Consider the following 15,134-nt stretch of genomic DNA (forward strand, 5'->3'; position numbering starts at 1 on the left):
CCCTCTGGAAAGAGATACAGGCGCCTCCGTTCCCGTACCACCAGGCTGGCGAGCAGCACAATGCACCAAGCGATCAAGATGCTGAACACTCAACCCACTCTCCCTCCACTGTCAGCCTCTAGCCAGCAAGGCCACTGACAACCCCCCCCCATACCCCACCACCATATCTGCGACTGAACATTCCACCTGCACTACTATACTTGTGACTGAACTTTCAACCTGCACTAACTCAAAACATGTGCACACACACACACACACACACACACACACACACACACACACACACACACACACACACACACACACACACACACACACACACACACACACACACACACACACACACAAGCACACTGCACTTTCTGCACTAAACCCAAACATACACACACTGACACACACTGACACACACACACACACACACACACACACACACAGACACACGAACACACACACAGACGCACACCGCACCTTCTACCTGCACTAAACACATACACACATACACACACACACACACACACACACACACACACACACACACACACACACACACACACACACACACACACACACACACACACACACACTGCTGCCGGTGTACTTGACAGACCTTTTTAATATTTATTTTTCTTCAAAATGCTACTATTACCATGTCAGAACGCTATAAAGGACTTTTTTAAGAAAAGCACAAAAGTACAACAATACCTCTTAATGTATGTCCTCTACAAGTCTTCTGTTGTCCAGTCTTGCACTTTAAATGTCTGTATGAGCACTGTCTATGTCCATACTGTCTTAAGTCCATGTATAAGTACTGTCTATGTCTATACTGTCTATGTCCTTACCTAGATTAGTCTATGTCTGTATGGGAAAGCAAGAAATGTAATTTCAAATTCTTTGTATGACCAGTGCATGTAAAGAAATTGACAATAAAACCTACTTGACTTGAGAATGTTTACTCTCTTGTTAACACTTAGGAATCTGTGACATAGTTGAGTGGTGGAGCTTCACCACACTGTAATGGGAGGGTTCCACAAACAACCCCCAAGTGGTTCGTGGAGGAACCCAAAGGCTCCCTGAGGAAGCCCAGAGGTAAAAAATTCTTGCAAAAACCCCAGAGAACCCCCAGAGAACCCTAAAGGTGAGCTCAAACTACACGACTATCAGCCCGATTCTTGGCTGAAAACCCTCCTTACCACAATCAGTGGAACGTTACCCCGCAGGATCATTGCAAGCAGTTGTCGGGCAAGATTTTCTTGATGTGTGCGACGTTCTAAGATAGAATTTTGACAGCTCAAAGAGTCGCAGATCGCAAATCGTAGAAATCAAACACTGTTTGATATTTGCATCTGGAAATAGAATATCGGGCTTTGTCTTGGATGGTTGCAATCAGGGATAAAATGGACAGTTGCAATTCTCTTTATGTGTGCGCTGCAACCCGGCGTCAAAATCGGACACAAAATTGGGGGTCGTGTAGTTTGAGCATGGCTTTGGGGTTCTTCCACAGTGACAATTGAAGGGCTTCTCAAAGAACCTGTAGGAGTTCTTCAGGGGTTTGCCACTAACGACCCATTGTACTCCTGCAATATTGGCTGCAGGTGCATTTGATTGACTCAACCACTCACACCTGATAACCTCCGTCCCCATGTGAAAGAGCACTGCAGGCCATTCGGAGGAAACATCAGGTGTGATTAGTTGAGCCAATTAGCCAATTAGAATCCTGTCAATCAAGAGCCTAGCTGTAGCCAATACTACAGTCGCTTTGGAGGAACCCCTGAAGGTTCTCTGAAGAACCATTTAGAAAACGTTGGAGTTCTTCCAAGCACTTCTAGGTTCTTCTTTTTACAGTGTACCTGCCTTCCCAAGAGCTAGCCACCACTCAGCAGTATTAGCTATCAACTATTCCAGCTGCACATAAGTAGTTGGCTAGCCGTGATGTGACTCGTACTGCAATGTTGTCTGCATTTTATGTGGCTACCTTTGCTCATTTTAAATAATAATTTATGTTGTGATAGGCCACCGCTCATCTGTTTAGAAGGTGCAGGATTCAGTAGAAATTTCTGTATAAAAAGAAGACAATCCGCACACTTCAGGTCTAATTAAGTTTCTTCTCGTTTTTCTCCTAAAATCTTTGTCTGAACTTACAACTACAAACAACTGATTCGATGTAGTGTTACTTTTGCGTTACCTTGTTATCACTCTTACAACAACATAAACACATAGGCTAACCTCCCCACCATCCAAATAGATTTTTGCTTTCCACCAGGCTAGCCTACATAACTTTTTTCGCGCCGAGCCCTACTCGGCTTTAGTTTCGCCTCACCTCATAGTCAATTTTGCAACACTACACCAACTATCTCGCAAAAATAACCTTTTCTGCTGCATCCGCAGACCTAATTATGGCCAACTCTACCTGCGCCTGCAGTGATCTAGCTAATGCTAATGAAAGACTAGCCAAAGCCAACATGACGATTGAAACACTTAGAAGTGACATTCGCCGGCTACGTTGCGAGATAGTCATAAAATCCCATAACACCACGTTGAAACACCAAACCAGTAATACTAGCGCCAACCTAACTACACTATCTTTTCTCCCCAGCCACAGCAAACACCAGCCGAAGTCCCCCCCGAATCCACCGTGCTCCACTCCCGCGCGTCGTAGCTGGACGGAGGTGGTTAACGGCGGCAGGGGAGTACTGCAGAAATGTTCACCACCTCTAGTGACTAGCAATCGTTTTTCTGTACTTGACTCAGTCATCGATGCAGAAACTGACCCTGTCCCCCCCTCCCACCAGGTGCCCAAGCCTCTACCACAAAGAGTGCGACCCAGTAGCCGCCGGACCCTCGCTACCCCCAGGCAAATCACCCGAGAGCAGCCTGCCCATTCAGAACCCCGGCGACCATCAACAGTCCTCATAGGATCTTCGATGGTTCGCCACGTAACCCTACGAAACGCCCAGACGTGGTGCCTACCTGGAGCTCTCGTAGCCGATGTCCAGTCGAATGTGCCAGACGCGCTGTCACAGTATCCTACTGCCACAACTCTCATCGTCCACGCAGGCTCCAATGACATCCGGCTGCAGCAGTCTAAAAAACTTGAGTCCGATTTCCTCTCCCTTATTAATACCCTTCGCAGCACTGGAAAAAAATACGCTATCTCAGGCCCCATCCCCTCTGTTTGTTTCTCTGCCTTCCAGTTCTCCCGAATCCGCCAACTGCACGTCTGGCTGATGAGACACTGCCGCCAAGAAGCCATTCCCTACGTTGACAACTTCTCCGCTTTCTGGAACCGCCGAAACCTCTTCGCACGAGATGGAAGGCACTTAAACAGAGCTGGTGCTCGTCTCCTCGCGACCAACCTGGAGCTGACCCTCGAAGCCCATCGGTCCTTGGATTGACTAACAGGTGTTTTAAATCCAAAGCACTACACCAACTTAGACACTGCGTGCCCAACAGAGAGTACTCCACTAGCTATCCACGCTGTCACTACCCGTAGGAAAGCTCGCAGATGTAGACCCTCTGGTTGTGTACACAACAACCTAATTACGATTGCACCTGAACGCATAAACAATAGCTCTACTACTTTGAATGTTAATGCTGCATTACTTAACGTGCAGTCCTTGACCAACAAAAGCTTCGTAGTAAACCAGCTGGTCTCGGACAAAAACATAAGCTTCATGTTTCTTACCGAAACATGGCTTAAAGACGACGGGGCGGCTACTTTTATTGAGGCTTGCCCTTCCGATTACAAATTCCTTCACGCCCCGAGACCAAATAAACGAGGCGGAGGCGTAGCCATACTTTTCTCCAACAAATTTAATTGTACTAAGATGAATCTGGGCTCTTTCTCTTCATTTGAATACATGGCAATGAGGGTCCAAGCAACAACAAGGCAACACACTTGACCTTGTTATTTCACATGCGCTTGATATCAACAATATATCGGTCACGGACGTCGGCCTCTCCGACCATACACTGTGTGTTTTTTGATTTTGACATTTCAACACAAATTAGCACACCCAACAATGTCATTCACAGACGACGCATTAATGCCTCTGCTGAGCTTAAGATTTCAGACCTCATCAAATCGGGTGACCTACTAAATGGTCACTGCACACCTGATGAAATGGTTGATAGCTTCAACAACAACTTAAGAGGAATTCTAGATAACATAGCTCCAATTAGAACGACGACAAGGACCAGAGCTAGGTATTCACCTTGGATGAATGACTCACTGAGAGCCTTAAAAAGAAAATGCAGAGTAACCGAGCGTCTTTGGAGGAAAACTAAATTAGAAGTCCATAGACAATCCCTTAGGGATGAGATCTCCTCCTACAATAATGCGGTACGCTCAGAGAGAAAAGCATATTTTTCCAAAATCATAACAGACAACCAGCATAATGCGAAAGTTCTTTTTACCACTATTGACCACCTGCTTAATCCAACACATAGCAATAACAACCTAAATGCAGCATCACATGCCAAGTGCGAGGAATTTGCTAGATTTTTTAATAAAAAGATTGCCGACATTAGAGAAGGCATCCAAGGTGGAAACGCAGCAACCTCTGTCGCCCACTCAGGCGATACACCGAGGGGAGGGTTAAACCCCCCTAGGAGACCTGAGAGCTTCCAAAAGTTTTGTCCAATTACAGAGGACGACCTCTGTAAAATAGTCAGGGAAAGCAAGCAGTCTACCTGCAGCCTTGACGCGATCCCCACACATCTGCTAAAAAACATACTTGGTTGCTTAGCAGCACCTTTACTGCAAATTGTTAACACCTCTATGCTTACAGGAATTTTTCCAAGCTCATTCAAAACAGCCATGGTAAAGCCACTCCTAAAAAAGACAAATTTAGATCAGAATTCTTTAAACAACTACAGACCTATATCAAACCTCCCCTTTATAAGCAAGGTACTAGAAAAAGTTGTCGGATTTGAGCTTTGAGCCTCACATCAACAAGATAACAAAATCTGCTTTTTTCCATCTTAGAAATGTCAACAAAGTGCGCGGCTTGGCCCCCCGACAAGACGCTGAGAAACTTATTCATGCCTTTGTCACCAGTAGGATAGACTACTGCAATGCTCTCTTCTCTGGTCTCCCAAAAAAATTAATTGACAAATTGCTACTCATTCAAAATTCTGCGGCAAGAATCCTAACAAGAACCAGAATGAGAGAGCACATCTCTCCTGTCTTGGCAGACCTGCACTGGTTACCTGTCTCACACAGAATCGACTTTAAGATTCTGCTCACAGTATTTAAAGCATTAAATGGACTTGCCCCTAGTTATATCTCAGACATGCTCTCTTTTTATGCCCCTGCTCGAGCTCTCAGGTCCACTGATGCCAAGCTGCTAAGGACCCCCACCCCCCCGCAGAAGAAGATCGGCGACGCCGCATTTGCCTGCTATGCGCCCAAGAGATGGAACACCCTCCCCATCGAGATCCGATCAGCCACCTCCGTCGACTCCTTCAAGAAGCAGCTGAAGACCCACCTCTTCATCCTTGCCAACTCCTAGCTGCCAAGGCGTCATAGTGTCCCAGCTGCCGCAGCGCCCTTACTACTCGCAATCAGCCCTGGCAGGGGGCTCCCCTAGGTGGCCGCTGGTCTCTGCCTGAGGTTTCTTCCTGACTATAGGGGGTCTTTTTTCTCAGACTTCACTGAGCTTTTTTTCCCCCTTACAAACTATGAATCAAGCGAAAGGGAGTTTTTCCTCACCCCTGATGCCACCAGGGGCCGCACCTGAGCGCCCAATCTCTGTGTGACTATCTATGACTTATGATAGGCCCAGCCACTATGGACCTTACACATCTAAGAATCCTGGTCCTATCCTACGTTGACCTTATGACTCTACATTCTCTGTCTATCTCTTCTTCCTCTGCCTTCCTGCTTTTTCTGCCTCTCCTCTATACCTCTCCTTTTAAATCTATCTCTAACAATGTTTTTTTTCCATTTGTTAAGCACTTTGAGTTACATGCCTTGTATGACACAGTGCTATACAAATACAATTATTATTATTATAAAAAAATATTATTATTTTTGTGCAAAGAAGCTTTACTTGAATCTGCCTGATGAAGGTCTAAGTAAGGACCGAAAGCTTGCAAGTCAAGTAAAGCTTCTTTCCACCAAAATAGACCTGAAGTGTGCGGATTGTCTTCTTTTTATACAGAAATAATAATTTATAAAAAAGAAAGAGCTCTGTATATGTGATACAGTAACTGTACGGTATCTCTGTTGTTATCGTCTTGAGCTTGTGTGGGAAATGTATTTTAAAAGGTAGACCTATACTGACAGGGCTGTCTCACCCTCAACTGAGACTAGAGCAGTCAAACACCCTGTATTAGTAACACCACCCTGTTACTCATAGAATAAGCATTGTGTGTTTGTTTGTGTGCGTGTGTGCGCTTGTGTGCTTGTACAACATGTGTGAGCATCATTTTGTTGCTAAGGCATGCATATGTGGCAGGCACCATGTTGGAAAAAAAATATGGCTCACAGACAGTGGCAAGTGACCGACTGACCCTCCCATGAGCCTTCAGCACGTTGCACAACCCCGACTGGACTGTCCAAGCGTCTGTGGATCTGAGCCCAAAGAATGGAGGCTCTCATGTCAACAGTGTTATTAAGGCTCATTATTTACAACTCGGAGTCTCCAAGGTTACAGCTGATTTGCAGATGATACCTCAAAAACAATTATGGATGCCGCATCCGTCAAATCAACCTGGTTCAGTGTTTCTGACGTGCTGAAAGATGTGACGTATTTGTCACTGATTTATGCCTTGATTGTGCTGACCGTAAATATGCTTCTCATGACAATGCTTACTCCACTGCCTACGTTTTTTTAAACTGGGGGGTTTCAATCAAATAATATCAAACATACGGATGTGTAGGAATTGTTACTGTTTCTACTATACCAGCAGGCAGAGGAGAATGAGCAAAACTTTCTCTTTACGTGTCACAAGTCTGTTCAATAAGTCTAGATGATCCCAATACACAACAAAACTTGAACTTGTACACTGGCACTTCTGTTCTGTTGACTTCTACTACGTTACTACCATTCACAGGTAGTGTTTGGAGGTAGGGTGCGCACATCCACAGGTAGTTGTCCAGGTGCAAGACAAAAAGTAGTAGGTAGTGTGATGAAGCGGTCTGCACACTGTGTATTAACTCCAAAAATACTTTATTTCATTTAAACATACGGCAACATCTCGATCCAATAGGGATCTTCCTCAGACCTGAGGAAGATCCCTCTGTTGGATCGAAACGTTGCCGTATGTTAAAATGAAATAAAGTATTTTTGGAGTTAATACACAGTGTGCAGACCGCTTCATCACACTACCATTCACAGGTATACATTTTTTATTGTTTCAATTCATTTAATTATTGTTTCCATTTCGAAAGTTTCAATTGTACTTGTGAAGGAAGCCATGATGCTGAATGTGTTCTTTTGCCATGCACTAAAGAAGTGATTCTCAGACTGTGGGCCGGGGCCTATTGGTGGGCACTGAAGGTATTCCAAGTGGACCTTGAAATCATTTTCTAAATATCTAAATAATACTTGTGTGTGTGTCTATGTTTCTGTTGACTATTTATTTGAGTTGTATTGTTAAATGTGCCAGTGTTGGGCCACAAACATTTGTGAAAATGTCAAGCGAGTGTTCAAGTGTTCAGGCATAAAGTCAGACCGCTCTAATGTTCCCCTGAAGAAGAGCCTGCAGGGCCCCATTCCGTCTCCAGGCAACTGTTGTCTCCTTAAAAACCATTATCATAAATAACCACAAGTGAGAAACACTCAGATTGAGAAATACTACCAGCGGAAACATAATCAACAATCTCAAGAGGAATCCTGTCAAACCGCTTTAAAACCCTGGATACCATCACCAGTTGAAAAGGTTGCTTGTCCTGGCTAGTTGCTGTTATAGTTGCATAGATATTGGATGAAAACCAGTTGTCCTCGGAAAATAACAAAGTAAACATTTTTTCTTAAGGTAGTATTTGTCACAGTACTAAAACACTGCCTTATTCCAGGAGAGCAAAAATTCTTTGAAATAGGTTGACGGTAATCCATTGTCTTTTACAGTAATATGCCGTATCACCTTTGGACAGCAAGTCAAAAAAGAAGTAAATTCTGGAGCTCACAAAGAGACTTCAAAAACACACACACACACAAACACCAATTTGTATAGATTTTGCTTTGATATTACCACTTAACGATGGCATGGTTGCCAAGCACGCCATTATCCAAACATTAGAGGTCATGTGGCTGATTGGTTCCATACCATATTGACATGACAAGTAAATTTCATGTGGTAAAAAGGTCCAATAACCCTCTGAAGGGCTTTCTGGAAGGGTTTGCGAGGATATGAAATCATGGGGCTTGGTCCCACTCTCAGCCATGCGCTTGTTGAGACATTTCCATCCATCCCACTTCTTACTCACTGTGCAAACAATCCTGTATTCCTTCTGCACGTTTATGAGGGGGGAGAGGTTGATTAAATGATTTACTTTCCATTGTCTTAATGTTGGGATATTCAATTACGAGTCCTGTGTCAACACTTCGGAGGCATGCGGCATGACATAAGGCAGCCGTCCTGTGGTGGTGGTGCTGGTGGTGGTGTCTTCGGATGTCATCTCTATGTGTCTGTCTGAGTCTCTCCAACTGTGTTTGCGTTTTGTGTGTGTGCAGTCAGTCGGTCTCGTTGAACGATGGATGCACTTACCTCGTCCTCTCATGTAGGAAATCTCTGTATCCAGGAATCCCTGTATCCAGTGTGATCACATGTTTGAGGCCCCACCATTCACCCCCCACTCATGTGCCGCCCCCCACCAGTCACACAGGACTCCCCACCCCCCCTCCTCAAAACCCTCCACCAGCCCAGCACAGGGCACCATAGTCACCTAACTCCTCTCCTCCCCACCCCTCCTCAAATACCTCCACCAGTCCAGCTTGGAGCACCAATAGACACCTAACTCCTTTCCTACCCCCACTCCTCAAAACCCTCCACCAGTCCAGCTTGGGGCTCCAATAGTCACCTAACTCCTCGCCTCCCCACCCCTCCTCAAATACCTCCACCAGCCTAGCTTGGGGCTCCAATAGTCACCTAACTCCTCGCCTCCCCACCCCTCCTCAAATACCTCCACCAGCCCAGCACAGGGCACCAATAGTCACCTAACTCCTTTCCTACCCACCCCTCCTCAAATACCTCCACCAGCCTATTGGAGGCACCAGCCACCCCCTCCTCCAGATCCCCCCACCCCACCTCATGGGTTCAGGATGTCCATCTGCGGGGCCCACCGCCCCCACTGCCCCCCCCCACTGCCCTGCCCTCCTAATGTGTCCAGAGGAAGTCTGTGAATGAAAGTGCAAGTGGCACGGTGGCAAGGGAGTCAGATTAGCTGCTCCTCTGGCTATCTGGTGCTGACAGTTCACACAGGCGGTTTTTCCACTGGCCATGGGCGTATCAACACACAACGTTTCCCTTCACAGAGGGGCTCGGTCTCCAGGGCGATGGCTCTGTTGCCGAGGGATGATGACCCCTGTGCACTGTCAAGGTGTAGTTCACATGAACACCAGCAACGCACGCACGCACGCACACACGCACGCATGTACACACGCACACACACACACACACAGACGCGCAGACACTCACACACACACACACACAGACGCGCACGTGCACACACACACAGATGCGCACGCATGCAAATGTGCATATGCACACACACACACACACCGTTCCTTTTTTCTCTCTCTTTCTCTCTTTCAAGTCTTTCTTTCCTTTTTTTGTTTCCGAAGGTCGTTGCCTTCATTAAAGCCTTAACAGCTCCGGAGCTGTTGCATGCGAGCGCTTTGAGGCCAATCTTTCTCTGACATCATTAGGTGGGCTCGCCCTCCTCCGTCTACATCAAAGTGTCATGATCCAGCGTCTGAGGCAGGGAAACTCCACCAGGCTTTGGCACCAGCCACACGCTCATGATGCTATTGTCTCCAGGTCCACAGACAAGCCGCCCATGACTTGGACAAATATTAACTCCACCTTCCCTCCTCTCTCTCTCTCTCTCTCTCTCTCTCTCTCTCTCTCTCTCTCTCTCTCTCTCTCTCTCTGTGCCTATACGGGCCCCTGGGCAAACTGCCCTTGTTGCTCTAGGAGTACCACAAACAAGCTTGAGAAGAAGCTATTTAGAGCGAAAGGAAAACACACAAATAAATATCGTTGCGCACGAGGCTGCCCGTCCAACCATCTGGATGTTATTGGCTGGTGTTGCGCTTTTTTTGGAGACTTAAGGGGAGACATTTATTTGGCTTGTTCGGGGAGTTTTGGAGGTTTCATAGTATCTGAGCTGAGCCGAGGCTGTTGAATTGGCTAAATTTAGCTTTATGTAATGTTGTTTGGCCTCTGGTGAAAAACTACACCTGTTTTTTACACTTTCGAGAATGAGAGGAAGAAGTGACAAATACGGTCATGGTAATTATTGCGATCATTTGATCCAAAGAACATTCCAAGTAACTCATAGATTGTGTTTAGACAGGTGGTCATGGCACTTCCAATGCATAAATTATGAAGAAGCTTTAGCTGGAAAGACTGCATTGTAGATTGACCACATCCAGACACAAACGTATGCTTGATTTCATGCTGTCCTTGCAGGAGATCGAAGGAGAAAATCAAACAGAGAACATTTCAGATGGGGTTGATTTAAAGTTTGGGAGTTACATTGTACCAAGATGGAAAAAAAAACAAATCTAGATGGAGGTAAATTTACATCATAAGAGGACTTTATCACAAGTCTGTCTGTGTCTAAACGTCATGCCCAGTGGCTTAGCCAGGGCGACTCTGGAGGCCCAACAGTGGGCAGGCGCTTGAGGGTGGGTGGTGGGGGCATGTGGAACTTCTGGCTACCTAAGAGGCTACATACTGTATCAGGAATTACTAACAGACCCTATCGATCGCCAAGCATTTCAATGTCAACATGAGCAACCGTACATTGTGACAAATAAAATCCAAAAAAGGAACTTTCAAAAAGCACATATTTTGTCCAGTAGGGCAAAGTAGCAGATGCTTCAGCACCACAGCATCCCTATCCGTGCACGCCTATGAGGCCCAAAGCTTCATTGTAGACCACGGGGGACTATGACACGTTAGGATAGGATGGGGCCCCCATTTTCTACTTGTGTGTACATGAATCTGTACAACATTGTATCAGTTTGCCTGGAAAACAAAAAGAACAGTTGGCTCAACCGCGTTCTTTGATGCATACACACAGCGTCTCCACTCTTTTGTGCGGGATGGTCTCACAAAGAGAGGACTTGAGCAGTCAACCCTTCACCCGACACCGGTCCTCTCCCCCACACCCAGGCCACATAACTTCTGCAAACCAGCAACAAACCCCTCAACACCACCACCACCACCACCACCAGTTCCATGATGAGCATGTCCCTAAGGACAGCTGATGAGAGCCATCTGTTTCAGTATCTTTATTAATGGCTCTTTGCCGCATCAAATCAGCAGTTTTTCGCCGCAAATCCTGGCGGCCGGCATTGTTTATGACAGCTCAAAGTGTGCCGCCGTGTCTGCTGAGCCTCACGTGAGGTACGCTGACAGGCCTGGACAGGCTGAGGCTGAGGCTGCCGCGGCGCAGCCGACCGCTCAGCGCCGCCCAGTCGGACCTCGGACGGACCTCGCGGGTGTCTGGGCCCCGTGGCATCACAGAGTAAACGGATCTCCCAGCAGGCAGACGGCAGTGTTTATGAGGGTGGGATTATGAACGACTAAATAGCCCTATCTCTCAGCCTCGCATACCCAAGATAACAGCTGGAGGCAACACGGAGGGACGTTGCACCGCCTGTCACATTAATGAATAAAACACCCTCTCAGGGGGGGGGAAGAGGAGACTGCTCTCACATCACAACTTTGCCATCGGTCAGGGCGAAGTGACGAGTGAGAAGGGGAAGGGATCCATTGTGATTTGTTATGTCAAAGTTTGGCTCACGCAGCACGGCTTTGAACTAGCACAGAGCAAGACATGCTGAAAAAAAAAAGCCTCCACTGTAAACTGCAATACTGTGGAGAATAGTCAGGGTCAGGCATGGAGACAGGCAGCAGCTAAAGAGAGTAACAACCCTGCCTGTCACATTTGATTCGTCCACAATTTGTAAACCAGATGACTGTATGAATGAGCATACTTTTCATCACATGGTAGAGGCACTAATTAGTCAAATCACCGGCAGAGGTGGAAGAAGTACTGAAGTTGTGTACTTAAGTAAAAGTAGAAGTACCCTGCGAAAAAAATACTCAAGTGAAAGTAAAAGTTGTTTCCCAAAAACGTACTTAAGTAAAAGTCCTAAGTACTAACTTTTAAATGTACTTTTCAGTACAAAAGTACAAGTAGGCCTACTCACGCAATGGCTGTCTTTCTCCATGTCTACCTACTTGATCCAATAGGAAAAAGTGTCTGCAACGGTTTTCGGTTCTATTTGAACATGACTATGGAGTCCTGTTAATGTTTTTAAAAGTATATTTTCTGTCTGGGTGTCAATTTGGAAGAGGGGCTTGGTCCCGCCTCCCTGCCCGCAGCTGAGGCTACTGAAATATCCACGAAACACAACAGGAAAACCTAGGATAAATGTAACTAGTAACAAAGTCTTCTCCTAGAAATGTAAGGAGTAGAAAGTACAAGTAATTGTCAAAAAATGTAATTGAGTAAAAGTAAAAGTCTGCATTTTTATTTTTACTCAAGTAAGTACAAATTCCAGAAAAAACTACTTAAGTACAGTAACGAAGTAAAAATACTTAGTTACGTTCCACCTCTGATCACCGGTCATAAGTGACAGATGAGATGAATGACAGGGTTCTTTTCTGAAGATCTCCAGCGATTCAGACATACTGTAAGAAGGTCCTTGGTGTTTTGGTTCTCCTGTCATACACAATACAAAGTACAAATGAATTGGATTACACATGTATATGATATATTATAAAGATTATATAGGCCTATACATAACACATTTGATCACAAGGTAAATATAGCATTTTTCATGACATTCAAAGTCACTTTAAAGTTACTTTGTTGTATAAATAAACAATGAATGTCTTGCATTTAGGAAAATGCATGTGTTTCGTGAGAATATACCAGTACTTACAACATATTAACATAATATCAACTACACGTATATTAACAAAACAAACTTTCCATTGTAACATTTTTGCAAAGTTGTGTCACACCACCACAGAGAGAACTGCAGCCTTTCTCACGGTGTAAAATATGTGCTGCAGAGAGGATGGAACACTTATCACTCCACATTTTCACACAAACGTCCCACTGACTAATGGCCCCCTTATTAGACTTATTAGATTGTACACACGGATGTCAATATCCACACATGCGCACACATGTACACAAGGCCAGACACACACATGTTTGTATACTCACACAAACATACATTAACCTGTACACACACGCACAGCCATGCACATATGTGCGTACAAACACAAGCATGCATTTACACACCTACATATACAGAAGCATGCGCACGCACGCACGCACGCGCGCACGCGCGCGCGCACACACACACACACACACACACACACACACACACACACACACACACACACACACACACACACACACACACACACACACACACACACACACACACACACACACACACACACACCAGCATGCAAGTGCACACCCACTCACATACTAGAATGCACACAGACACACAGACACACAAACATTTGTTACTGATTAGCATAAGCAAATAAGAAATGAATGGTTGCTAGTGCTGGGAGCCGAGGCAGAGATTGAGCGCTCCCTTTGCAGTCACGCACACTAATGTCATCACTCGGTGGGAATTACAGCCCCTCTCCCCCTCTCCCTCCCCAGCTCCAGCTCCAGCCGTAAATTAGCAGGCCAAGAACATGCTGCCGTTAAGAAGTGCCGCCGCAGCCACCTGACCTCACCGCCGTCCAAAGTCTCCGCCGGATATGTGTGTGGGTGTGTGTACATGTGTGTGTACATGTGTGTGTTCATGTGTGTGTGTGTGTGTGTGTGTGTGCATGTGTGTGTGTGATCGTGTGTGTGTGTGTATGTTCATGTGTGTGTGTGTGTGTGTGTGTGTGTGTGTGTGTGTGTGTGTGTGTGTGTGTGTGCATGTGTGTGTGCATGTGTGTGTGTGTGTGTGTGTGTGTGTGTGTGTGTGTGTGTGTGTGTGTGTGTGTGTGTGTGTGTGTAAGTAGAAGGGGGGGGGGGGCGTCTGTGAAATATGCGAGGAGGTGCTCCAGGTTGAAGCAGGGTCTCTTGCACCGCCGAGCCCCAGGGTGAGGGTGTGGTACTCTGGGCAGAGAGACCATTAAGCTTTCACCACTCGATTTCATACAGGGTGGCACTCCGTCCAAGTGGCCTGCTTCGTCGAGATGAACTACCAATTGGCTGTTAACATGTTACCCCAAACCCCAACCCCTACTCCATGCTAGCACGACCGTAGTGTGTTGTAACGTCTTATTAGCTCAGCCTGATGGGGTAGCTTATATTGACATAACACTGGCCCTGCTTTGCCGCACTTAGCCCCATAGCCCCAATACACCCTGCACTGCACTGGTTTCTAATGAGAAATGCGTTCACCCCTTAACTCTTCGCTGTGCTCAGTCAGTTCCCTGCAGGAGGACTTTAAAACAGTGGCGCAAGGTTGAAATTCATTCGAAGGGGACACAGGGACGAGGGAAAAAAAGTTAGTGGTTCCCAGTGCAGGAACGATATAAACAGTCATCTGTACCTGTCGTGCAGTTAAGCGAAGAACAAATGCAGCATAGCATTAGTTACACTAATCATGTGGGATAATTAGGAGTAATTAAAGAGCGGAGTTGTACTTCCTGACCCCTTCGAAGCGAGTATGTGTGTACTACAGGTCCGTTACCATGGCAGCAAGCTGTTTATGGTAATAGCTGTCAAAAAAGATCAGCGAACCCAGGGGGTTCATTTGGAATTGTATCCCCTTCCAATTTCAAACAGGACTTGGCCCCATTAATAAAAAAAATATTTTAACTCCAATAAGTCCAAATGGGGCCTTCAAAGATGATTTGCTGAAAATAAACAGACAGACCCCGTTTAACTCCAAACTCTATCATAAAGTTTAGTTTCTGTATAT

At 45.9% G+C, this 15,134-nt stretch overlaps 1 protein-coding gene across 2 annotated transcripts; it reads left to right on the forward strand.

Annotated features, from left to right (window-relative positions):
- The first annotated feature begins 2,196 nt into the window (after positions 1-2,196).
- On the forward strand, positions 2,197-5,973 carry LOC134466480 (uncharacterized). 2 transcript variants are annotated; one of them, XM_063220377.1, is made up of 2 exons: positions 2,197-3,399; positions 5,327-5,973. In XM_063220377.1, the coding sequence occupies exon 1, from the start codon at positions 2,394-2,396 to the stop codon at positions 3,390-3,392; it is 999 nt and encodes a 332-aa protein (XP_063076447.1). In that variant the 5' UTR covers positions 2,197-2,393; the 3' UTR covers positions 3,393-3,399; positions 5,327-5,973. The 2 variants fall into 2 exon arrangements, with proteins under 2 accessions (XP_063076447.1, XP_063076449.1); XM_063220379.1 differs by lacking the exon at positions 5,327-5,973 and having other exon boundaries at positions 2,197-2,666; positions 2,790-3,862.
- The last annotated feature ends 9,161 nt before the right edge of the window (positions 5,974-15,134 follow it).

This window comes from Engraulis encrasicolus, chromosome 16, assembly GCF_034702125.1.
Source record: "Engraulis encrasicolus isolate BLACKSEA-1 chromosome 16, IST_EnEncr_1.0, whole genome shotgun sequence".
NCBI classification, from domain to species: Eukaryota; Metazoa; Chordata; class Actinopteri; order Clupeiformes; family Engraulidae; genus Engraulis; species Engraulis encrasicolus.